Source organism: Ranitomeya imitator, chromosome 4 (genome assembly GCF_032444005.1).
Source record: "Ranitomeya imitator isolate aRanImi1 chromosome 4, aRanImi1.pri, whole genome shotgun sequence".
Taxonomy (NCBI): domain Eukaryota; kingdom Metazoa; phylum Chordata; class Amphibia; order Anura; family Dendrobatidae; genus Ranitomeya; species Ranitomeya imitator.
In genome coordinates this window covers 667449616-667476125 of record NC_091285.1, presented here as the reverse complement: position 1 = coordinate 667476125, position 26510 = coordinate 667449616, and the positions used below count along the sequence as shown (strand labels likewise).

At 42.0% G+C, this 26510-nt stretch overlaps 1 protein-coding gene across 10 annotated transcripts in view; it reads right to left on the bottom strand.

The window, feature by feature from the left end:
* Positions 1-942: 942 nt before the first annotated feature.
* NFIX (nuclear factor I X) overlaps positions 943-26510 on the bottom strand; it is a 278075-nt gene continuing 252507 nt past the window's right edge. For 4 of the 10 annotated variants that reach the window (XM_069767174.1, XM_069767175.1, XM_069767176.1 and 1 more), the window contains 2 exons: positions 7863-7954; positions 943-3001 (listed from right to left, as the gene is read on the bottom strand). In XM_069767174.1, the coding sequence (XP_069623275.1) occupies positions 7883-7954 (72 nt within the window). In that variant the 3' untranslated portion in view covers positions 943-3001; positions 7863-7882. Of the gene's footprint in view, positions 3002-7862; positions 7955-23717; positions 23875-26510 lie in introns of all 10 variants that reach the window. The other 6 variants (XM_069767170.1, XM_069767171.1, XM_069767173.1 and 3 more) reach the window with 2 other exon arrangements.

Below are 26510 nucleotides of genomic sequence, written 5' to 3'. Positions count from 1 at the left end.
AAAAGGCACTATGCAGGCTGGTAATTGTCAATCGTGAAACCCTCTCGCTGGGAGATTTTTAGGAATGGTTTCCAGTTAGGATGAATCCCCAATATCCAGTTTATAGCAAATTAAATGTTTATGGAATTCCCTATCCTACCCCCCCCCAAAAAAAATCCAATTTGTCAAGAAAAAAAGCACACACAGGAGCATAAAGATAACCTTTTCTACAAATGGCCGTTGAACAGTTTTCTACATCCTCCTTAACACCCCACCCTGCAATCACACCCTAAATATAATTCCTATAAAAAGTGGGAACGCTAAAAAAAAAATAAAAAAAAAATAAAAAGTGCATCATGCTTTAATGTTGGTTTTCAGATGTGTTTTTTTTCTCTTAAATAAAAGCAAAGCACCTAAGGGGTTAAAAATTTCCAAAATCTTACATCCAACTCATTACATATAGTTGTTAACCAGCAGCAGAAAAAAAAAACGATATTTGTCCAGCAGATCTCAAAATAAATTGATAATTGACAAACATTGGAAACAGAAATATCACTTTTATCGATGAGAAGTTAAAACTTGGCAAACACTCTCGGATATTACCGTGGTTGTCAAAGTCTAGTACTTAACACTCCGGCATTAGAAATATTAAATAAGTAAGATTTATTTCAATTAATCTCTGTTTATAAAGTTGTTGTTTTTTTTTTTTCGAGACATCAATATACTGGAAAAAAAAAAAGACCAAATTTTCGGAGAATTTTTTTGTTGTGTTAAAATGCTAAATTTTACTTTCGAAGTTACATTATTCACCTTTTTTTTTTTTTGCCAAATTCTATTTAATTGAGCTAAAACATTGGATATTTCCGCCAAAAAAAGATAAAACCTACTACAGTTTTCGAATATAATCAATACTCTGCTGCTTTTTTTCTTTCGGTTAAACATTTCACGTTTCGACTTACTTTCTTCTTTTTTTTTTTTTCTTTTTACAAAGAACTTGTAAAAAAAATAGTGCAACGGGTCAAACAGATGCAAACACAGAAACGATAATAACAAGATTTCATTATATTTAGTGCAAGAAAAAAATTCCAAAAAAAAACTGTTAATGTCTGAAGGCAGACAGATTTTCCCATTTTTTATTTTTTTTATTTTTAGAGTCCGCTGGGAAAATAAGGGACTTTCTGGAAAAAGAGAAAAAAAAAAAAACGTAAAAAAAGAAATGTTTTTATGCTATTAAATAGTAACCTTGAAAGAAAAAAATACTAAAAACTAATTTTAAATCATTGCACTTAAGTGTTTGAAGTTACGTCATTGTCCCTTGCCGTTATGTCCATGGTGCTCGTTTATGCTCTTAAGCTTTTAAAACACAGATGATACTAAAAATTTAGATTTTTTTTTGTATAAAATAAAAGCATTTACAGGTGAGAACTGTAAAAATGTATTGGATATTTTTTTTCTGCTTTCTGAAGTCATTAATATCTCTACTAGTGATGAGTGAATGTGCTGGGATAAGGCGTTATTCGAGCATGCTCGTGTGCTAGCCCAGTGACTTTGCCGTGCTCGAATACTATGTTCGAGTCCCTGCTGTTGCATGTCTCATGGCTGTTTGACAGCTGCAACACATGGATGGATTTCCTGTTTGTTAGGCAATCCCTGCATGTGTTACAACTGTCAAAAAGGCACAAGACAATCAGCAGCAGCGACTCGAGCATAGCTTGGGTGTGCTCGAATACTATGTTCAAGTCCCCGCTGCTGCATTTTTCGTGGCTGTTAGACAGCTGCAACACATGGATGGATTTCCTGTTTGTTAGGCAATCCCTTGTTGTATTACGACTGTTGAAAAAGTTGCGAGACATTCAGCATCGGCGGCTCAAGCATATCTTTGGTGTGCTCGAATACTATGTTCAAGTCCCCTCTGCTGCATGTTTCGTGGCTGTTAGACAGATGCAACACATGGATGGATTTCCTGTTTGTTAGGCAATCCCTGCATGTATTACGACTGTTGAAAAAGTTGCGAGACATTCAGCATCGGCGACTCAAGCATATCTTCGGTGTGCTTGAATATTATGTTCGAGTCCCTGCTGTTGCATGTCTAGTAGCTGTTTGACAGCTGCAACACATGGATAGACTTCCTGTTTGTTAGGTGATCCCTGCATGTATTACAACTGTTGAAAAAGTTGCGAGACAATCAGCATCGGTGACTCAAGCATATCTTCGGTGTGCTCGAATACTATGTTCGAGTCCCCGCGGTTGCATGTCTCGCAGCTGTTCAACAACCGCAACACATGCAGGGATTGCCTAACAAACATGCAACCGCGGTGACTCGACCATAGTATTCGAGCACACCGAAGACACCCGGTTAGCACCCTAGCAGATAACACCTTATCCCAGCCCGTTCGCTCATCACTAATCTCTACCCGACTGATCAGGAGACAGGACGACAAATGACTAGTGATATGAAATACCTCTTTCATGGTTACTCGAAAACTCAATGTTATGAGGCACGGACTCCATAGATATAAAGTCTCTTCCATCCATACAAATATATCATGCCACTGGAGGAAGAGACCTGAGGTCCTAAATACCCCAGCCGATTATGTCACCAACAGATGAGACACGAGCGCTCATATCTTTTTGTAAAAAGTGAAATCTGAAGAGGTGAGAATGGGATATGACAAGTGGGAAAGCACTGACGAGACAAAATTAGCAGGGATGAGAAACAAGGGGTGATAAGGGAGTGGCATTTTCCCTTCACTACCAGAGGGTGTTAAGCAGCGCAGACATTAAAACGTTCTGCCCCCACCTCCCAAAAAAAGCTTTATTTTTTTGACATTTTTTTTGTGTTTTTGTTTTTTTTTAGGTTTTCTGTCGTACGCATTATGTAGAAGGTCCTAGTGTTCCGTGCTTGCTCTGGGGAAGACCTCCTGTAGTCAAGTGTATATAGAGGGTGGGGGTCCGTGTCACAAATCTTTGTTCCATCCGCTCATAGATTTGCAGCTTAGCGGTAATATTAAAGGAACCACGACTGGAAGAAAGAAAAAAAAACAGAGAAAATAGATTTAAAACGTATATTTTCACTCATCAGGCAGATATCTCAAAAATTAAATAGAACAGAATTTTCTTATAAACACAATCCTTTTACATAATTTGCAATTCACTCTGAGCTGGTGAGAGGAGACTACCTGCTACGATGAAATTATTTCAAATTTGCCTTTTTTTCCTCTGTTTTTTTTTGTGTTGTTCCAATACACACAAAGGAAACAAATATGTGTATAACTGTATAAGTTTCTGACACAATTTATAGGGTGCCAACACTTTCAGTCATGACCTTATAAATAGACGGATAGAGAAATAAAAAAAATACTACCACAAAAGGAACACTAAAATACATTTTACATAGCATTCTCCTTTTCGTGATAATTTTATTTAATGTATCTGACGAGGGATTTTTTTCGAGGCAGCAGTTTTTGCACTTACTCACTGCTTTCAAAGAGTGAAAAACGCTGCAAAAACGCTGCAAATCCTGATATCTACATTATTTGCAGCATTTTTTGCACTTACTCATTGCTTTCAAAGAGTGAAAAATGCTGCAAAAATGCAGCAAAACCTGATATCTACATTATTTGCAGTATTTTTGCACTTATTGCTTACAAAGAGTGAATGCAAAAAATGCTGCAAAAACGCAGAAAAACGCTGAAGTAAGTGACATGCTGCATTTTGCAAATACGAAGCTCTTTGACAAAACAGTCAGGAAAAATAAAACAATGTGTGTGCATGAGATTTCTGAAATTTCTTTGCTGGTACTGTGAAGCGCAGCTGAAAATTTGCATTAAAAAAGGCTGCAAAAACACAATCTGTGAACATAGCCTGAGAGTGTTATGAAATGCATTATTTTATGGGCAAAGATCACTGTGCAAGGAGAGGGAGGAGGTGACTTGTACTCTCTAATGGTGTATCCTGAGTGTGCTCTTTATATACATACAGACTCTTCCAAAATTTTGTCAAAATTTTCCAAGTGCAATGGAAGCAGTTATAGCGGCAAAGGGAACCAAATCCATATTAAGGCCTATGGATTTAGCATGGGAGGCCATAAAAGCTCCTGAAGGTGGAATGTGTAGGGGTCCATATGGTGAATATGTCCATGATTTCCATTGGAAAGTCCTTCAGATGGAAACCTTGAATAAACCCCTTTTGTGAAAGGATCCTTTAGATGGAAACCTTGCATGAACCCCGTTTTGTGAAAGGATCCTTTAGATGGAAACCTTGCATGAACCCCTTTTGTGAAAGGATCCTTTAGGTGGAAACCTTGCATGAACCCCTTTTGTGAAAGCATCCTTGAGATGAAACCTTGAATGAACCCCTTTTGTGAAAGGATCCTTTAGATGGAAACCTTGCATGAACCCTTTTGTGAAAGGATCCTTGAGATGGAAACCTTGAATAAACCCCTTTTGTGAAAGGATCCTTTAGATGGAAACCTTGCATGAACCTTTTTGTGAAAGGATCCTGGAGATGGAAACCTTGAATGAACCCCTTTTGTGAAAGGATCTTTGAGATGTAAACCTTGAAGGAACCCCTTTCGTGAAAGGATCCTTCATGGCCTGTGTGAGAACTGCGATATTTTTAATATAGTACATTTATAATATGGTAGAACTTTTCAATAAAGAAAGTAACCACGTAAATTATTGATAAAACTACACTAAAGAAAAAAAAACAAAATAAATGTTCTTGTAGAGGAACGTTGGACCATCGCCATCCTCGATAGCAATATGTACAAGTTTGGCAAAAGATCTTGCAATAGCGGCACGTATCGTCATGAAGTTTCGTGTTTACTTGTCAACGTCTTATTCATAATGGCAGAAAAAAAAGTCACCAATGTTGCTGCGTATGTACATATCCGCTCCATAATAACAGTAATCATACCTGCACTGATGGAACCAAAGGTAAAAGGCGCATCAACATTATCTGTCTAACTAACACATAAGTGTGCTGACTGGTGTGAAGATAAATGAAAGGCTCAAAGCAGGTAACACAACATCACTAATCTATGCTACCATGTAGGGTCAATATGGCATTAAAGGGATTGTCTGGCCTAAATTGAGAAGTCTGCATTCACTCTGTATGTATGACTATATATGCAGTATGCATACTCCTGGCGCGGCCTGGCTCCATACAAGTGCCCAATGGATGACCGGACGTGATCTCGCTCCATAAACTTGCCCACTAGACGGGCTCTGGCTGGGAGTACATATAATGCGTATATCACCGCTGTTACCAGCTCCGAACCTCCTCGCAGCTCCCAGTGGGTGCGTTGGAGGATTCAGAAGTCTGTAGTCACACAGAGTGACTGCAGATTTATCAATTTAGACTGGACAACTCCTTTAAGAAACTGTATATTAAGATGTTATTTCAGTTTTATAACAGATTATAGCACTTTCGTAATGTCAGAGACAAAGCTTTCCCATGCGAAACGCGCGTCGGGTGTGTTGGGTTCCTTTTTCTCTGCACTGTTGGTAACATTACCTTTATACTTTTACTCAATGTGTCCATTTATGTATTGCTTGTATGTTCATCTGTGATACCTTGGTCCAATACAACTATTATTATTGAAAAAGTTTATTGAAGACTTTCTTCTTATACTTATTATTCTATGGGCTTAATTACATATGAGCCTATTATTATAGATAGATACTTGCATGGATATATAATTTTTTCTATGTATATCGCTTTTTTGGTATGATTGCACTATTTGGACTTATTGAAGAGGATTAAGATGTACGTCTTAAGTTCCATGGTATATTTTGTGTATATGTCCCTTTCTTGTGCTATATAAAAGTTAATGTATGGACATAATGGTGCAGTATACTACACTATAGATTTTGTATCCAGGTACACCCACCCTTCTTCCTGTGCTTGTATCACTCTTCCTGTATATCTTGTATTTCCATATATAAATACAGGAGCTTCTCACAAAATTAAAATATCATCAAAAAGTAAATTTATTTCAGTTCTTCAATTCAGAAAGTGAAACTCATATATTATATAGAGTTATTACAAACAGAGTGATCTATTTCAAGTGGTTATTTCTGTTAATGTTGATGAGTATGGCTTACAGCCAATGAAAATCCAAAAGTCATTATCTCAGTAAATTAGAATACTTTATAACATCAAATTATTTTAAAATCTGAAATGTATGTTCAGTAAATGCACTCAATACTTGGTCTTCCCCATGATTGTGAAGCCTAGTGAAACAGACTTTTTCCTTCCACTCAACTTTCCATTAATATGCTTGGATCCAGCACTCTGTGAACAGCTGGTTTCTTTAGCAATGACCTTTTGTGACTTCCCCTCCTTGTGGAGTGTGTCAGTGACTGCCTTCTGGACATCTGTCACGTCAGCAGTCTTCCCCATGATTGTGAAGCCTACTGAAACAGACTAAGGGACCTTATTAAACGCATAGGAAGCCTTTGCAGGTGTTTTTTGTTAATTATTCTAATTTACTGAGATAATGACTTTTGGGTTTTCATTAGCTGCTAGCCATAATCATCAACATTAACAGAAATAAAATACTTGACATAGATCACTTTGTTTGTAATGACTATACATAAGTTTCACTTTTTGTATTGAAGAACTGAAATAAATTAACTTGTTGATGATATTCTAATATTGTGAGAAGCACCTGTTCATGTTATATTCTCTTATATGTTTTTAATAAAGCCCTTTCTTTAAAAAAAAGAAAAAAAAGCTTAATTTGTCAGTGAGAGGTAAGAACAATATGTCTATAGTGATAGAAAAATATATTTGTATTTCAGTAGATAAAAAAGATGAAATTTAGAGTCCACAGGTCATTGATATCTTTAAAGGAGTTGTCCACTACTAGGATAATCCCTTCTTAAACGGAATGTTCAGCCCCGATAAAATAATGAAGCCCTTTTACTCCTCTCCAATGCTGACATCATTCCTGCGATGTCAGCAGGCGCTCTCCCTGGGGCTTTTGTGCGTTAGTTGTGACATGTGACGCCGGCGCCCAATCAGAGCTGGTGTCACTGTCTCCGCCTTCGGACAAAATGAACAGGAAGAGGAAGTCAGGGATCAACTGCAGTCCAGACTTCCTCTTCCTGTTCAGTTTGTCCGAAGGTGGAGACAGGCATCATGTGTCATTCCCCCGCATCACAGCCCCGAGACCGCGGGTGCCGACACCGCCGGAATGGCGCCGGCACGGGAGGTGAGTATAGGCATTATTATTTTATCGGGGCCGAACATTTAGTTTAAGAAGGGGTTGTCCTAGTAGTGGGCAGCCTCTTTAATGGCAAATTGAAATAACGGTGACAAATAGTAAACTTTCAATACTACCAAGTTCTCTTGATCACTCTCGGTGCTAACGCCTTTGGCTCCGACTTATCGGAGGTTGTTTTACCAGGCACATTGAGTATAGAAAGCAAAATTGTAGAATTATTCAGCTCTATATATACAAGTACAGCATTGTGCACGAATGATATTTGTAACATTGGGAATGATTTCACATGCTGGTCAGATCGGGGCCAAATATTACATAGTGAGATGAAATGGAATAAGGATAGCTGGGATTAGTGATTTTGTTGTATTCTAGTAGAGGCACTGCGATTAGTTTATATGGCAAATTATTTGGTAGCACACAATGAATTGGGGTCGTGCATTATGGATTACAGAGATTAGTCGTCCGTGTGTCTCAGACTAGGCAGCGATTAGTTGTCTGTGTGTATTACAGATTAGGGGCCGGTACATTCCATGGAGAGCTGCGATTAGTAGACGGCTTATTACAGGTAGGTTACGGGGAGGCGTATAAAGCAAGAGGGACAGTTACGTTTAGTAAGTGGTGAATTACATATCAGGGAATATCTCTGACTTACTTGAGACTGCTGGGGGAGGTTCAGAAAGTTGCTGTCTCGTGATCCAATTGTGACAAACCTGTTGGACCCGGCGGGGGAAGGCGCTGAGAATGCTACACAACACAATACAGCAACACAATGACACAGCGACACAATGGGATAATGCAAAAAAAAACAAACAAACAAACAAAATAATGGAACAGCAACAATAAAATAGCACAGTAACAAAAGAAAGCCAACAAAACCGTGCAGTGCGGCAACACCACAGAACAATGCGTGAAGGCAGATGGTGGGGCAATTACACACAATGGAACACACGGTGACGGACACATTGTAACACATGCGCACACAATCAGAACACATGGGGAAAAAGAGAGAGAAAGAGATAAGCAATCAGACACAAAACTAATACATCACAACTCCCCCTACACAAACACACACAGATCTAAATGCACACCTAACACGTGTGTGTACAATTGATAGCGCGCTGCTGGTGTGTGTCTCGCTAGGCAGGATACAGATGATTAGGGCATCACGCAACTCAACACAGCCTGCCTAACCTGAGCAGTCTCATCATCAACTCAGCTACATTCATTTTCTGTCTTCTAGCGATATTATACGCCGGAGCTGCACTCACTATTCTGCTGGTGGAGTCAGAGTTTTTTTTAGCTAACTCCAGCTATACATAAGATATTCCTACATTTAGCATGGTGGCCTAAAACCACCGAGCAGTCTTATACTGCCTCATCTTGCCCGCTGTTGTCCTGGCTTGTGTGATCGGTTCAGCATATGTTTGCTCACTGCATCCCTTTCACCGCAGTTTACAAAAATTTATAGTGCGCTCTAGAAACGTCAGGGCCGAGCCATCGATAGCCCTTTTTATATGTTATTTCATTCCTAATGAAGCCTGGATAACTAATAATGGACAGCAGATACATATCTATATGTTTAGAGTCACCTATACCAGCAACAAAATTCTGGACAGTCACTTTGTGGCCAGGATCCCCAATTAGTGAATGAAATCTGATGCATTATTCACACTACTCACACTATATAATTTGTACATATATGCTAGCCACCTTAGGGAGAGACCCAAGTTGGGCTAAATGTAGCGGGACGAAAGAGACCGAAAAGCCCTCTACTTAAAGGAAATACATAGTGGATGCTTTCCTGAAACGGAAAGTAGCTCCGCCTACTGCAAAGGATTCTGGGTAAACCTGCTATTCTTTGTATTATGCTGCTTGCAAGTACTTTCCGTTTCAGGAAAGCATCCACTATATAATTTGGGCATAATTTTTACATCTAGTTTAAAATACCACTCTATTTTTTGGAAGCGTTTTTTTTCTGTGTGATAAATGTTATATTTCTTATTTTATACTGATCATGAGATACATCCTGTATTATACTCCAGAGCTGCACTCACTATTCTGCTGGTGCAGTCACTGTGTACATACATTACATTACTGATCCTGAGTTACATCCTGTATTATACTCCAGAGCTGCACTCACTATTCTGCTGGTGCAGTTGTAAGGAGGTGACAGGGACCCTCGGTTTCCTCCTCTACTTTATGTTAGACACGTGCCCCCATGCGGTGTTCTGATAGTTTGGCTATGTATTATCATATTACTACTGTTTTATAATTTTATAATTGTGCGTGTGTACTGTGTGATGTTTGCATTATTTCCCGTCTTTGTATTATATTGCACTGTATTGAACACAATTAGTTCAGGGACAGTAAGAGTTAACAGAAAGGGGCTGGGTTAGTGCCGAGCCTTGGGAGCAGAATATACCCCCAGAGGGGACTAGAACACTAGGGCACTGCCAAGGATTGCCGGGCAGTGGGAACAGGCACTGGAACTGTAGAAGTGCCCACCGAAGGACTGTTGGCTCTCTGTGTCCATGGGAGAATTGACATTGCTGCATTCCTTCATTTTTATTAAAGTTCTTTCTACTGTTGGAACCAAAGTGTGAGGTGTGGTGCATCCGGAGGACGCTCTTCCAGTAAGGAGAAAAAAAGTGTGTCAGAGGTAACAGTGCCACAGGGCTGGGACTTTGTCTACCACCCCGTGCCACCTTGTTACATTTGGTGTAGTCTGCAAGATTGAACCCAGCAGCCCTGCAAACCCAAGACTGATAAAGAAGATGCCCAGGATTTGTGAATTGTTGCCCGCCATGAAAGAGTTGAAGATGGCAGCTGACAGTGAATTTGAGATGCTGATGGAGAAGACTCCTGAGATTTGTGAATTGTAGACCGCTGTGAAAGAGTCAAAGATGGCGGCTGTTGAAGATTTAAAGATGGTGCCGACCGCTGCTGAGAAGATGGTGGCCGTTGGCATGAAAGCTAAAGGATGGTGCTACCTTTCGTGGGCGTCAGGGAAGAACCTTCGTGCCAAAAGAAAGAAAGCCATGTCCCTTATTGAAGAATGCCTGCCCTAAATGGGTGCAGGCGAAGTAGAAGCTGCTGTCCTTCCAGCCTGGTCAGAAGAAACGGGTGGAGCAGCAGGACGTGTTGTGAATTCTGTTGTCGAACTCCCTCCTGTGGTCGTGAATGGTACTTCGGCGAGTTCTGTCCATGGACTCCCTCTGGTGGCTGTGAGTGGAACTGCTGCTTCTGAGGTTCCTTACACAGGTGAGGTGGTTGATCCTTTGGTTGGCTGCTTTATTTAACTCCACTCAGATCGTTACTCCATGCCAGCTGTACTGTTATGGACCTGGTGGTTAGGAGCACCCGGCACGACCTGATAGTTAAACTCACACAGGACAAGCTCTGGGATGTGGGAGCTCTGCTGACCGCAACCCCTAATGCTATCACAACAACTAGAAATAGCCGTGGAGCGTTCCCGACACTCCCTAGACGCCTCTTCACAGCCTAAGAGCTAGCTAGCCCTAGAGATAGAAAATAAAGCCTACCTTGCCTCAGAGAAATTCCCCAAAGGAAAAGGCAGCCCCCCACATATATTGACTGTGAGTAAAGATGAAGGTCACAAACGCAGAAATGAAACAGGTTTCAGCAAAGGGAGGCCAGACTTACTAGACAGACAGAGGATAGGAAAGGTATCTTTGCGGTCAGCACAAAAAACTACAAAAGGCCACGCAGAGTGTGCAAAAAGACCTCCGCACCGACTAACGGTGCGGAGATGCCACTCTGCATCCCAGAGCTTCCAGCTAGCAAGGCAAAATCATGATATCCAGCTGGACAAGGAAACAATGAACAAATAATAACTAGCAGGAACTTAGCTTCTGCTGGAGTAGACAGGTCACCAGAAAGATCCAAGAGCGAACTGAACCAATGCAGGAACATTGACAGCTGGCATGGAGTAACGATCTGAGTGGAGTTAAATAAAGGAATCCTTGGAGAAGGGTCATATTCGCCCGTCGTCGTCACCATTGGGAGCAGGGTTCTTTTTTGTGGCCAAGAAGGATGGCTCTTTGAGACCTTGTATTGATTACCGCCTTCTTAATAAGATCACAGTCAAATTTCAGTACCCTTTGCCGCTGCTGTCTGATTTGTTTGCTCGGATTAAGGGGGCTAGTTGGTTCACCAAGATAGATCTTCGAGGGGCATATAATCTTGTGCGAATTAAACAGGGTGATGAATGGAAAACAGCATTTAATACGCCCGAGGGCCATTTTGAGTACCTGGTTATGCCATTCGGGCTTTCTAATGCTCCATCTGTGTTGCAGTCCTTTATGCATGACATCTTCCGAGAGTACCTGGATAGATTCATGATTGTATATTTGGATGACATTTTGGTCTTTTCGGATGATTGGGAGTCTCATGTGAAGCAGGTCAGAATGGTGTTCCAGGTCCTTCGTGCGAATTCCTTGTTTGTGAAGGGGTCAAAGTGTCTCTTTGGAGTTCAGAAGGTTTCATTTTTGGGTTTCATTTTTTCCCCTTCTACTATCGAGATGGACCCTGTTAAAGTTCAGGCCATTTATGATTGGACTCAGCCGACATCTGTGAAGAGCCTGCAGAAGTTCCTGGGCTTTGCTAATTTTTACTGTCGCTTCATCGCTAATTTTTCTAGTATTGCTAAACCGTTGACTGATTTGACCAAGAAAGGTGCTGATGTGGTCAATTGGTCCTCTGCGGCTGTAGAGGCTTTTCAGGAGTTGAAGCGTCGTTTTTCTTCTGCCCCCGTGTTGTGCCAGCCAGATGTTTCGCTCCCGTTTCAGGTCGAGGTTGATGCTTCTGAGATTGGAGCAGGGGCTGTTTTGTCGCAAAGAAGTTCTGATGGCTCGGTGATGAAACCATGTGCCTTCTTTTCTAGAAAATTCTTGCCTGCTGAGCGCAATTATGATGTTGGCAATCGAGAGTTGTTGGCCATGAAGTTGGCATTCGAGGAGTGGCGACATTGGCTTGAAGGAGCTAAACATCGCGTGGTGGTGTTGACGGATCACAAGAATTTGACTTATCTCGAGTCTGCCAAACGGTTGAATCCTAGACAGGCTCGATGGTCGCTCTTCTTCTCCCGTTTTGATTTTGTGGTTTCATACCTTCCGGGATCTAAGAATGTGAAGGCTGATGCCCTGTCAAGGAGTTTTGTGCCTGACTCTCCGGGTGTTCCGGAGCCGGCGGGTATTCTCAAAGAGGGGGTAATTTTGTCTGCCATCTCCCCTGATTTGCGGCGCGTGCTGCAGAAGTTTCAGGCTGATAGACCTGACCGTTGTCCAACGGAGAAACTGTTTGTCCCTGATAGATGGACTAGTAGAGTTATCTCTGAGGTTCATTGTTCGGTGTTGGCGGGTCATCCTGGATTCTTTGGTACCAGAGATTTGGTGGCTAGATCCTTTTGGTGGCCTTCTTTGTCATGGGATGTGCGTTCTTTTGTGCAGTCCTGTGGGACTTATGCTCGGGCTAAGCCCTGCTGTTCTCATGCCAGTGGGTTGCTTTTGCCCTTGCCGGTCCCGAAGAGGCCCTGGACGCATATTTCCATGGATTTTATTTCTGATCTCCCTGTTTCTCAAAGGATGTCGGTCATTTAGGTGGTTTGTGACCGCTTCTCTAAGATGGTCCATTTGGTACCCTTGTCTAAATTGCCTTCCTCCTCTGATTTGGTGCCATTGTTTTTCCAGCATGTGGTTCGTTTGCATGGCATTCCGGAGAACATCGTTTCGGACAGAGGTTCCCAGTTTGTTTCGAGGTTTTGGCGAGCCTTTTGTGCTAGGATGGGCATTGACTTGTCTTTTTCCTCGGCTTTCCATCCTCAGACTAATGGCCAAACCGAACGAACTAATCAGACTTTGGAAACATATCTGAGATGCTTTGTTTCTGCTGATCAGAATGATTAGGTGTCCTTCTTGCCTTTGGCTGAGTTCGCCCTTAATAATTGGGTCAGCTCGGCTACTTTGGTTTCTCCTTTTTTCTGTAATTCTGGTTTCCATCCTCGTTTCTCTTCAGGGCAGGTTGAGCCTTCGGACTGTCCTGGTGTGGATACTGTGGTAGACAGGTTGCAGCAGATTTGGACTCATGTGGTGGACAATTTGACATTGTCCCAGGAGAGGGCTCAACGTTTTGCTAACCGCCAGCGTTGTGTTGGTCCCCGACTTCGTGTTGGGGATTTGGTTTGGTTGTCGTCTCGTTATGTTCCTATGAAGGTTTCCTCTCCTAAGTTTAAGCCTCGTTTCATTGGTCCGTATAAGATTTCTGAAGTTCTCAATCCTGTGTCATTTAGTTTGGCCCTTCCAGCTTCTTTTGCCATCCATAATGTGTTCCATAGGTTGTTGTTGCGGAGATACATGGCGCCTATGGTTCCCTCCGTTGATCCTCCTGCCCCGGTGTTGGTCGAGGGGGAGTTGGAGTATGTGGTGGAGAAGATTTTGGATTCTCGTGTTTCGAGATGGAAACTCCAGTACCTGGTCAAGTGGAAGGGTTATGGTCAGGAAGATAATTCCTGGGTTGTTGCCTCTGATGTTCATGCTGCCGATCTAGTTCGTGCCTTTCATTTGGCTCATCCTGATCGGCCTGGGGGCTCTGGTGAGGGTTTGGTGACCCCTCAAGGGGGGGTACTGTTGTGATTTCTGTTGTCGAACTCCCTCCTGTGGTCGTGAATTTTACTTCGGCGAGTTCTGTCCATGGACTCCCTCTGGTGGCTGTGAGTGGAGCTGCTGCTTCTGAGGTTCCTTACACAGGTGACGTGGTTTATCCTTTGGTTGGCTGCTTTATTTAACTCCACTCAGATCGTTACTCCATGCCAGCTGTCAATGTTCCTGCATTGGTTCAGTTCGCTCTTGGATCTTTCTGGTGACCTGTCTACTCCAGCAGAAGCTAAGTTCCTGCTAGTTATTATTTGTTCATTGTTTCCTTGTCCAGCTGGATATCATGATTTTGCCTTGCTAGCTGGAAGCTCTGGGATGCAGAGTGGCATCTCCGCACCGTTAGTCGGTGCAGAGGTCTTTTTGCACACTCTGTGTGGTCTTTTGTAGTTTTTTGTGCTGACCGCAAAGATACCTTTCCTATCCTCTGTCTGTTTAGTAAGTCTGTCCTCCCTTTGCTGAAACCTGTTTCATTTCTGCATTTGTGACTTTCATCTTTACTCACAGTCAATATATGTGGGGGGCTGCCTTTTCCTTTGGGGAATTTCTCTGAGGCAAGGTAGGCTTTATTTTCTATCTCTAGGGCTAGCTAGCTCTTAGGCTGTGAAGAGGCGTCTAGGGAGTGTCAGGAACGCTCCACGGCTATTTCTAGTTTTTGTGATAGGATTAGGAGTTGCGGTCAGCAGAGCTCCCACATCCCAGAGCTTGTCCTGTGTGAGTTTAACTATCAGGTCGTGCCGGGTGCTCCTAACCACCAGGTCCATAACAAGGACGTGACTCTGTCCACGAACGGGTGGAGCCCAGAAGAGCAAGATCGTATGTCCGGAAGAGAGATGCCATTACCTGGCACAATGCAGAGAAGAAGCATATCTTTCTGCGGTGGCGTCGGCAATCAGGACTAGATGCAAACCGCGGCCCGGGTGGAGTCGGGCCTGCATCTTGAGGCCTGGTGGTTGGAGGAGCTGGAGGAGTGGCACCCATTCCAGCCATTGGACAAGGAGCCGGTGGAGAGCGAGGAGCTCGTTGGATTGGCAGCGCCCAGACCAGAACCAGAAGGAGTTTGGAAGACAAAGGAGGCTGCCCTGAGGGGGATTGTTGCAGCCGTGATCACTGGCACCAACAGCTGTGCCAGAGGATTGTCACTGGACACAGTGGCAGTGACTAGAGAGTTCCTGCCCGGCTGTCCTGTCACCTCAGCCTCTGCTCCACCTCCCATCGCCCCGCCGTCCTCTCCGGTCGGCATCTCATCTCCCGACTCCACCGTTGTCCCCGGAATTGGTGGCACCTGCATCCTCCCGGTTTGCGCCTGTTCTGTCTGGCACCAGCGGCGCGTATGTGGAGGAGCCCCGAGTGCCCATGGCTGGAGAAGCTTGGTGGATCTGAGGTGTCATTAAAGAGAAGAAGCGGCAAGAGCGCTGCATTGTCAAACAACTGCAGTACCTTGGCAGGGGAGCTATGGCTGGATGGATGACCAGCTGTGTGATTCGGCACCTTGATCTTGTGAGGGGATACGGTTTTGTCCAGGAGACCAATACCAGAGCAAAGGTCTATGTTAATGCCGGATCCGTTGTTTCAGGAGGTCCCCTTCAGCTGTGGGACCGTGTCACCTTCATCAAGGAGCAGGGGCCACGAGGGCCATATGCAGTGGCCGTGAGGATGGCCTCCAATCGGGAGGAAGGACCACCACCAGGGGCCCGAAGTTGTGAGCGGCCAATTGCAATGGCCGCAGCTCCTGCCACAGGGCAAGAGGAAACGGCGCCTGAACAGCATGTGGCGACCGCAGATGAGTCACTGGAGCCGTCAGCTCTGGGAGCCATGGGGCCACCGCTGGATGGGGTGCAGAGTAGAGTAAATAGTGAAGACTCCTCCTCCAGCATATCCTAATCCCATGCATACATTGCAGTACAGGGTCTGCATGCGGCCCACTATACTATTCAGAGGTGTTGATTGATGTGGCTCCTTTAAAGTAAAGTGTTGTGCTGGTTGCACCATGTTAGAGACTGTTCTGCGTCTCTGAAAGGGCAGTGAGCCCAGTACGGCACCAGGACTGAGGTTTCAGGAGTGGCCAGCACGGTCACAGCTGAATGACTGCTGTTTTCCCCCTCCTCCAAGTTTTTTTGTGCACGGTTGCACAACCCCTGCTGGATCATGGTGCTGAAACCTTACAAGGGTTGATTGTTATAAACTGTATGTGTAGCTGCTGTAAAGACTGAACTGTTTTAACTCAGAACTTTGACCAATTTTAACCCTAGATTAGCCCCCTGTTAGACGCAGCGCACAAATAAGTTGGTGGGCCCGTGGTCTGGTCAAAGGAGGGAGCGGGGAAGCCGATCAGGAGGACCCAAGGAGTGAGCTGGGTCAGGGCTATGGGTACTGCGTTAAGTGGCCATCAGGCCCTTATGTTTACAGGAGTCCCAGGAACCTGGGGATCAGAGTCAGATGGACCCCTTTAAGAGACTAAGTATGTTTTTATGGACTATATTACTTTTCTTGTTTTGGGAGCCATTATGGTTGGGGACAACTATATTTTAGGAGGGAGGGTTGTAAGAAGGTGGCAGAGACCCTCAGTTGTCTCCTCTCTCCTTTATGTTGGGCACATGCCCCCATGCGGTATTCTGATAGTTTGGCTATGTATTAACATATTACTACTGTTTTATGATTGTATGGGTACTGTGTGATGTTTACCTTATTTCCTGTCTTTGTATTATATTGCACTGTATTGAACATGATTAGTTCAAGGACAGTAAGAGTTAACAAAAAGGGGCTGGGTTAGCAGCCTGGAAGAAGAAGCAATTTCTTGCTTCTGCAGCAGAGCCTGGGCAGGCTTGCCCATGGCAGGTTGTGCGCCAGCGTTGGGAGCAGAATATACCCCCCTGAGGGGACTAGAACACTAGGGCACTGCCAAGGACTGCCGGGCAGTGGGAACCGTGGAAGTGCCCACCGAAGGACTGTTAGCTCTCCGTGTCTGTGGGAGTGCTGACATTGCTGCATTTCTGGATAGGGAAAGTGCAGGAAGTTTTACCTCAATTTTTCCCTCATCTGTCACCTCATTCCTTCACCTTTATTAAAGTTCTTTCCACTGTTGGGACCGAAGCGTGATTTGTAGTGCATCCGGAGGATGCCGTTCCAGTAAGGAGAACAACCGTATGTCAGAGGTAACTGAGCCACAGGGCTGGAAGTTTGTCTATTTTTTCATGTGCAAGGGGCTGGGGTGTTTGTGGACTGTTGCTTATGGACTTGGTCATGACTATCACCCTGTGCCACCTTGTTACACAGTCACTGTGTACATACATTACATTACTGATCCTGTACTGATCCCGAGTTACATCTGTATTATACTCCAGAGCTGCACTCACTATTCTGCTGGTGCAGTCACTGTGTACATACATTACATTACTGATCCTGAGTTACATCCTGTATTATACCCCAGAGCTGCACTCACTATTCTGCTGGTGCAGTCACTGTGTACATACATTACATTACTGATCCTGAGTTACATCCTGTATTATACTCCAGAGCTGCACTCACTATTCTGCTGGTGCAGTCACTGTGTACATACATTACATTACTGATCCTGAGTTACATCCTGTATTATACCCCAGAGTTGCACTCACTATTCTGCTGGTGCAGTCATTGTGTACATACATTACATTACTGATCCTGAGTTACATCCTGTATTATACCCCAGAGCTGCACTCACTATTCTGCTGGTGCAGTCACTGTGTACATACATTACTGATCCTGAGTTACACCCTGTATTATACCCCAGAGCTGCTCTCACTATTCTGCTGGTGCAGTCACTGTGTGCATACATTACATTACTGATCCTGAGTTACATCCTGTATTATACCCCAGAGCTGTGCTCACTATTCTGCTGGTGCAGTCACTGTCACTATATGAGCTGCTTGCATCATCATTGATGATCCTGTAAGATTTGTGGTGAGGTGCACACAGAGGGGCCACAATACGTACACCCCATAATCAGGAGCCTTGCACGTCATCGCTCCCTATCATCAAGACCTACGTGAAAAATGCCGATTTTCATAAATCAGCCACTTTGTTTTTAAGGTAAAGGTTGAATATTTACAATGTATAAATGAATTTAGGTCTGAAACCCTAAAACATGTTTTTATAGGAACGGCAGCTAGGGATCCACTGCAACATTTGATCCTCTGGGAGTCGCGGTAAAATTGAAACCCTACGTCATACAACCTCAATCAGAGAAATCAATGTGCAGGAACTTCACATTGCTTGTAGATTAACAATTTTTATCCACACTGATAGAAAACAAATAAAAACTATATACACAACGCGTTTCAGCTGTTTGGAGCCTTCTTCAGGTGTTTATCAATAGCAATACACCTGAAGAAGATTCCAAACAGTCGAAACGCGTTCATCTGACACATTACCGCTTAGTAAATCTGTAAAAACTACGAGTCTCAGTTATTAAAAAAAGAAAAAAAAATGCCCAATAGAAAAAAAATTAATTTGATGCCTACAGCAAACAACAGCAGAGTTTTCATTTTTTTTACAGTTTAGGAAGAGAAAGCTGATTCCTATGGGCAAAACCAGAAACATTTACTATTAGAAGCTTTTCATAAAGGATGCCCGATGTTTGCAAATGTGTCTACTATTCGGCAAATTAATTTGACTTGCAAAAAATGTTGTTGTTGTTTTTTTTAAATCTATATGATGCTATTATCATTCTGAATGTTTTACTTTACTAATTTAATACTTCATTGATGGAATTAATGGTAACTAGCTCTCATTAATAATGAGGATATTAATTAGATGATAAGGGCTATACTCTACTTTGGAAGTTATCCCCTACATACTGTATGATAATATCCTGATCACTGGGGTCCGTCAGCGATTTGGAGAGTATTCTCTATCTGAGAGATAGGTGATATCTTCAATACTTGAGAATACCCCTTTTCATTAATGGAAGCTCACTTTAATTGAAAAAAAGACGCACCAAATAAAATATATACAGGCACTTCTCACAAAATTAGAATATCATCAAAAAGTTAATTTATTTAAGTTCTTCAATACAAAAAGTGAAACTCATATATTCTATAGAGTCATTACAGAGTGATCTATTTCACGTGTTTATTTCTGTTAATGTTGATGATTATGGCTTACAGCCAATGAAAACCCAAAAGTCATTATCTCAGTAAATTAGAATACTTTATAACATCAGCTTGAAAAAGGATTTTAAAATCCAAAATGTTGTTCTACTGAAATGTATGTTCAATAAATGCACTCAATATTTGGTCGGGGCTCCTTTTGTATCAATTACTGCATCAATGCGGCGTGGCATGGAGGCGATCAGCCTGTGGCGCTGCTGAGGGGTTATGGAGGCCCAGGTTGCTTTGATAGCAGCCTTCAGCTCGTCTGCATTGTTGGGTCTGGTGTCTCATCTTCCTCTTGACAATATCCCATAGATTCTCTATAGGGTTAAGGTCAGGCGAGTTTGCTGCCAATCAAGCACAGTGATACTGTTGTTTGTAAACCAGGTATTGGCACTTTTGGCAGTGTGGACAGGAGCCAAGTCCTGCTGGAGAATGAAATTTCCATCTCCAAAAAGCTTGTCGGCAGACGGAAGCATGAAGTGCTCTAACATTTCCTGGTAGACGGCTGCGCTGACTTTGGTCTTGATAAAACACAGTGGACCTACACCAGCAGATGACATGGCTCCCCAAACCATCACTGATTGTGGAGACTTCACACTAGACCTCCAGCAGCTTGGATTGTGGCCTCTCCACTCTTCCTCCAGACTCTGGGACCTTGATTTCCAAATGAAATGCAAAATGTACTTTCATCTGAAAACAACATATTGGAACACTGAGCAACAGTCCGGTTCTTTTCCTCCTTGGCCCAGGTAAGACGCTTCTGGCGTTGTCTATTGGTCATGAGCGGCTGACACAAGGAATGTGACACTTGTAGCCCATGTCCTGGATACGTCTGTGTGTGGTGGCTCTTGAGGCAATGACTCCAGCAGCAGTCCACTCCTTGTGAATCTCCCCGACCTTTTTTGAATGTCCTTTTCTTAACAATCCTTTCCAAGGCTGCGGTTATCCCGGTTGCTTGTGCACCTTTTTCTACCACACTTTTTCCTTCCACACAACTTTCCATTAATATGCTTGGATACAGTGCTGTGTGACCAGCCGGCTTCTTTAGCAATGACCTTTTGTGGCTTACCCTCCTTGTGGAGTGAGTCAATGACTGCCTTCTGGACATCTGTCAAGTCAGCAGTCTTCCCCATGATTGTGGAGCTACTGAAACAGACTAAAGGACCTTTATATAAATGCTGAGGAAGCCTTTGCAGGTGGTTTTTGTTAATTATTCTAATATACTGAGATAATGACTTGGCTTTTCATTGGCTGTAAGCCATAATCATCAACATTAACAGAAATAAACATGTGAAATAGATCACTCTGTAATGACTCTATATAATGTATGAGTGCCACTTCTTGTGTTGAAGAACTGAAATAAATTACCTTTATGATGTCATTCTATTTTTGTGAGAAGCACTTGTATATATTCTATCTGGCATATGGGAAAGAAGTGGAAAGCGTTTTTTTTAATCTGACATAAAATAAGTTATAATGCCAAAGTTTAAGGCTGCATGTCTCGCGGCTGCACAACAGACACAACACATGCAGGGATTTCCTGTTTGTTAGGCAATCACCGCATGTGTTGTGGCTGTCGAACAGCAGCGAGACATGCAGCCGCGGGGACTCGAGTATATTTTTCGAGCACGCCGAAGACACTTAATTAAGACTAGAGCATGCTCAGATAACACCTTATCCCAGCACGGTCGCTCATTGAATATGTCTGCTACTGACTTCCATTAGGGCTTAATGTAAACATATGTCGTGTTACAATAAAAGAGAATTGCTGCCGCGTAACACTTGTCGCCGTGTAGATGAAACGTCCCTCCATATGTATTTTAGTTTGAACAATTGAATTAAAAAAAGTTTAGTCAACTATGATACATGTATACAAAAGGGACACTTTTGGCACACAAACAAAACTATAAACCCAAATTATGTTTATGAGCAAAACGTTCTGCTATTATAAAGGAATCAAACAAGAACAATGCTCAAAGCTCAGCACAATTGATATAACAAGTGGTTTCTACGAATTCACAGCAAAATGCCACTTTCAGTTATTTCCACATAACCGGACGTTTTGACCTCCAGTTTACTAATTGTTTGGGGTTTTTTGTTGCAATTTTCTTGTTCAAGTCCCACCAAATTTTTTTTAATGTGGTTCAAGCCAGGCAATAGTGCAGGCCACTTCTTCTGAAACCAAACCTTGGTGTACTTTGCGGGATGTTTGTGATTATTGTCGCGTAGGAAGGTTCAAGGATGCCTAAGCCTCTTCACAGAAGGCAAGATGTTTTCTTCCAGCATTTTTTATGCTTTTTTGATGCTTGATTGAATCCAGTTTTTCCCTCACAGGCTGTAGGTTTCCACTGTCAGAGGAAGCAAAGCAACTCCAGAGGATTACCGAGCGACTGCTGTGCTTTACTGTACTCATCACTGATCCACCACCATGATTCACTGTAGGCATCACTGAGCCTCCACCATGCTTCACTAGTCATCACCGAGTCATTGTTGTGCTCCACTCTAGTCACCACCGAACCATTGCTGTGATCCAGTCTAGTCATTGCCAAGTTTCCATGCTTTACTGTAGGCATCAGCAAGAAACTGCCATTATTCAATGTAGGCATCACCGAGCCAACACCATTGACTGTAAGTACCATGGAGCCACTGCCATGCGTCGCTGTAAGCATCACTAATCTGCCACTGTGATTCACTGTAGGCATCACTGAGCCACAGCTGTTCTTCACTGTAAGCATAACCGAGCCACTGTAATTTTTCACTCTAGAGATCACCAAGCCACCACTATGATTTACTGTAGGTATCATGGAGCCTCCTCCATGCTTCACTGTGGATATCACCAAACCACAATCATAATTTACTGTAAAGATTACCAAGCCACCATTGTACTTAATTTTAGGTATTATCGAGCCACCACCATGCTTCACTGTAGGCAGTGTGTGTTTTCTTTAAGTGCATGCTTCATTTTTTCCTCTTTCTGACATTCCGATGATTTAAAGACCCCAAATGTTCAAGGTTTTTCATATCTCAACAAAACAGAATCCCAAACTTCTGTGACTTAACTATTTGATTCTCAGCATATTGTAACTGACTTTTCATGGCTTTCTGGTCTGTATATGCAAGTCTTGGAATTTGGTCAAAGAGACCTTAAAAGTTTAGTGTGTGACTTACTGTGAAAACTGACACCGTTGTCTGATGTTACCATATCTTGCTGCAGCTTTTGCAGTCACTTGTGGGGGGTTTTTGCAAGATGCCTCTTCAAGAATCTGGTGACAGCTTTCTTTCTCTGCTTTCCTGGTAGTGTAGCCAGTGTTCATGTAACTATGAACTTGTGAACGCTGCTTGCAGCTGTATTTCTAGGAACTTTCAAAGCGTTTGTATGTTTTTGTATCATTATACGGATATTTACATACTTTTTGGAGCACTCTCTTTACAACTCAACAATTTTAGTGTACCAGAGGCCATTGCCCATGCAAAATAGGCTAAGATTCCATCATATACATCATATATATAGCAAGTCATAACAGCCAGAGGGGCAGCTGGTCATACCAGCCAGAGGGGCTCTTCTAAGTATTAAAAACGTTTGTCATTAATGATGTTAATAATTCTGAGTTTACTCATTAAAAATGTCATTTTGTGGCTATTTTGGAGAAACCATTTGTTATGTTATCTTTTGTTGAGCTATTTCCATTGTTATTGTTTGATTGGATGTCGTATGTCAGCATAGAAGTGATATTAAAAAAGTGACTTTCACATTTTACTGTACACACAATAGTGATTAATACATTTACTTTTGTAGCTCTACATTATTATTAATAATAATAATAATATATTTTTTCTTTTTTGTTCAGAAAGCAATTGTGTATGTGACGATTTTGGTAATTAAAGGGTTTTGGGTTCTTTTTTTTCTGCTACAACATTACCTTTCTGATTTTTCTTTTAAAATCTACCACGTCGATTCGATATCTTGCACTAGTGAAGGCTGTTTTGCTTCATGAAAGTTGCAATATATAGGTCCTATATTTTTCGCAATATATGGGTACTATATGTGCCCTGTAATACAATTCTGCCTAACTGTAGCTTATATGACGGGAGTGAATACATCAATGCCTTCCATTTTTAGATGCAGTGTTGCACTCTGTAGTGCAGTATTTATTCCCCCCCCCACTCACTAGTTGTACTGTTTTATCTTGATTTTCCTAATCTTGGTATACATCAACTTACATTACCGCATCTCAAAAAAGAACCTTAAACCAAGTCAAAAGTGTTCAGGTTTTACTCTTCATCTATTTGTGCTAAATATTTAGCTTTTTTCTTTTTTAAAATCGGACATACGGTTCCAGAGATACGGGACTTTTATTCAGTGCTACGTCTTTAAAAGGGGGGGCGTGGCTCACAGGGTAATTATGCAGATGAGCCTTAAGACACGCCCCAGAGGATCCTGTTTGTCTGTAAAAACCATAAAGACCCATATCTCTGGAACCGTATGGCGGATTTTAAAGAAACAAAAAATGGAATACTCAAAGGAGCAGCGCGAATAAAACTTTCGACCTTTTGACAGGTCCTCTTTAAATATGCTCCCTCTTTCCTGTACTAAAATTGCCTTTATATTACTGATCTCCCTCCTAGTATCAAAACCATTGGAGCAGCTGGAGGATAGGGGTTATTTCTTTTTGTATGTGGGCATTTAGGGTGATTAATTTCACTTACAGGGTGATGCTGGTGCTGACAGTCCTCCTTCTGGGACAATGTTGTTGCTGGTGACAGGTTTTGTGTCTGGCAGGGAAAGGGGGACAGGCCTGGCCACAGGTGCGGGGGGTGGCAGCAAAAAGGAACCCGACATTTTCCCCTGGGCCCCGCTGCTGGGCTGCGGACAACATAAATAACAAACGAGAGTAAACGGAGCTCATGATGGCCCCTCGCCCGCACACTCCCTAATCCATCCTATGCCCAAAAACTGCGGGAAGCCGTGGGAACAAAAATGTAAAAACGTGAAATTAAAAAATAAAAATTATATAAAAAAAAAATGTGTTTTTTTTTATCCTTTCACTAGAAATCTAACAATATTCACAAATATCTCCTACATATATACATTCCGTCATTTCTTTTACCAGAGCAGTAAACCCAAAGCAGAAAATGAAATCTGTTTACAAATGGAAATATATAGAAAAATAAATGGCAAATAGATGACAGACAACATGAAGCAAGTAGTAAAAAAAATAAATAAATAAAATAAATGAAATAAAACTGATTGAAAAGCGCCACAGGTTGTCTGCATAAGAAGAAGAGCTGACAATCTTAGTTTTTTGTAATATGGGGAGATCTTATACATAAACGTGTTAGTGATAAATGCCTTGCACAGGACCCCGAGCTCTATAAACTGTATACAACACAAAATAAAAAAAAAATTCCCATACAAGCCATGTATACCATATAAAGCGAAGAGAAGAACCATTACTGAACCATAAGACATGTGAGAATGCTTTACAGCTCCTTCTCTGTCAGTTATGACGGAGTGCACACGTGTTTGTAAGGCAATTCCTGCATATGTTGCGCCTGTCGAGACATGCAGCCGCGGGAACTCGAACATGGTATTCGAGCATGCTGAAGTCACTCGGTTAGCACCCGAGCATGCTCGGATAACACATTATCCAAGCATGTTCGCTCATCACGAGTTCTGAGGCATGCATGTATATAAGTGCAAAAATGGAAAATAAAAATAAGGGTATGTTCTACGTACTGTATATGCCAATTAATCGGTTTATTATTTTGCTCAGTTTTCATATGGGAAAGATGTATTTATACGGCTCCTATCTTCAATCATTTATCGCAAATGTGCAGGCTGGTTTATAAGATGATCGTAATGGTTGTGGAGTGGTCATTGCAATAATAGATGGGAAAGATGTATTTATACGGCTCCTATCTTCAATCATTTATCGCAAATGTGCAGGCTGGTTTATTAGATGATCATAATGGCATACACATAGCCTACTGATATTAATATGGTCGTTGGTATGTGCACATGTTGGATATTTCTGCACTAAAAACGCTGTCGTTTACAGAACATGCAAAATGAATGAGATTTCTGAATTTTCATTCACACGCTGCTTATTTATTTTCCTTGCAGATTCAAATATGTCATTTTTTTCAGCATTTTTCACCAATCCAAATGAATAAGTAAAAAAAATTCAGAAAAAAATGCACATATTACACAACGTGTGCATATACCATAAGTGTATTGCCATCGTGTTGCTAAAATGATGATTTTCTTATGACATTCATATCATGCTGAAACTACAGTGCTTTGAAAAATTATTCATGCCCCACGTACCTTTCCAGTTTGTCATGCAAATTTTAAAAAATTTATTATATTGTGATTTTATGTGATACCAACAGAAAGTAACAAGTATTTGTGAAGTGTAAAATAATGGCTACGGGGTTTTCTAATTATTTCAAAAATATAAATCTGAAAATTGTGAAGTGCATTTTTATGCATGCCCCTGTAGTCTAATACCCCTTATATAAAAGCCTGAGAGATAAATTACCTCCAGATGTCACATAATTAGTAAATTGTATGTAATTTATTCTCAGTATAACTACAGCTGAAGGCCACAGAGGTTTGTTTGAGAACATAAATGATCAAACAGCATCATGAAAACCAAGGAGCCCACCAGACAGGTAATGGATAATGTTGTGGAGAAGAGTAAAGCAGGGTTATGTTATAAAAAAATCGCCAAAGGTCTGAGCATCTCACACAGCACCATTCAAAAATCATCCAAAAATGGAATGAGTATGGCACAAGTGCAAACCTACCAAGACATGGCCGTCCACTTTAACAGTCATCTCAAGCAAGGAGAGCATTTACTAGAGAAGCAGCCATGACCAATTGAATTGTGTAAATCACAGCATGCATGGCCCGGTCACAGTCCAGACCTAAATCCCAGTGAGACTCTGTGACGAGACTTGAAAATGACTCTTCACAGACGCCTCCATCTAACCTCCCAGAGCGAGTGTGCAAAGAAGAAGCGGCAAAAATGTCACCTGTAGATGTGCAAAGCTGGTAGAGACATACCCCAAAAGACCGCAGCAGTAATTGCAGCGAGAGGTGGTCCTACAAAGTATTGACTCAAGGGGGCTGAATACAAATGCACGTCACAATTTTCAGATTAATTTTTTAAAAATATTTAGAAAACCCTGTATAATTTCCTTTACACCTCACAATGTAACATGAAAAAAATGTGGAAAAGTTCACGGGGTCTGAATACTTTTTCGGGGCACTGCATACCAATTTTAGACTAGGGCTACAAATCACCTAAAATGTGTGCACATTGCCAAGTAGTGAATGTGTTGTGACCCAGAAATTGTCACAACTAACAAGCCAGAAAATCTGAATCTGCTGTTCAGCCTTCATTAGGTTGCAATGCATCCCATAATCCATGTAGCCATATCCTTACAAGGCAGAAAAACAGCAGCCAAAAATTAGCATTCGATATTGACTTCAAT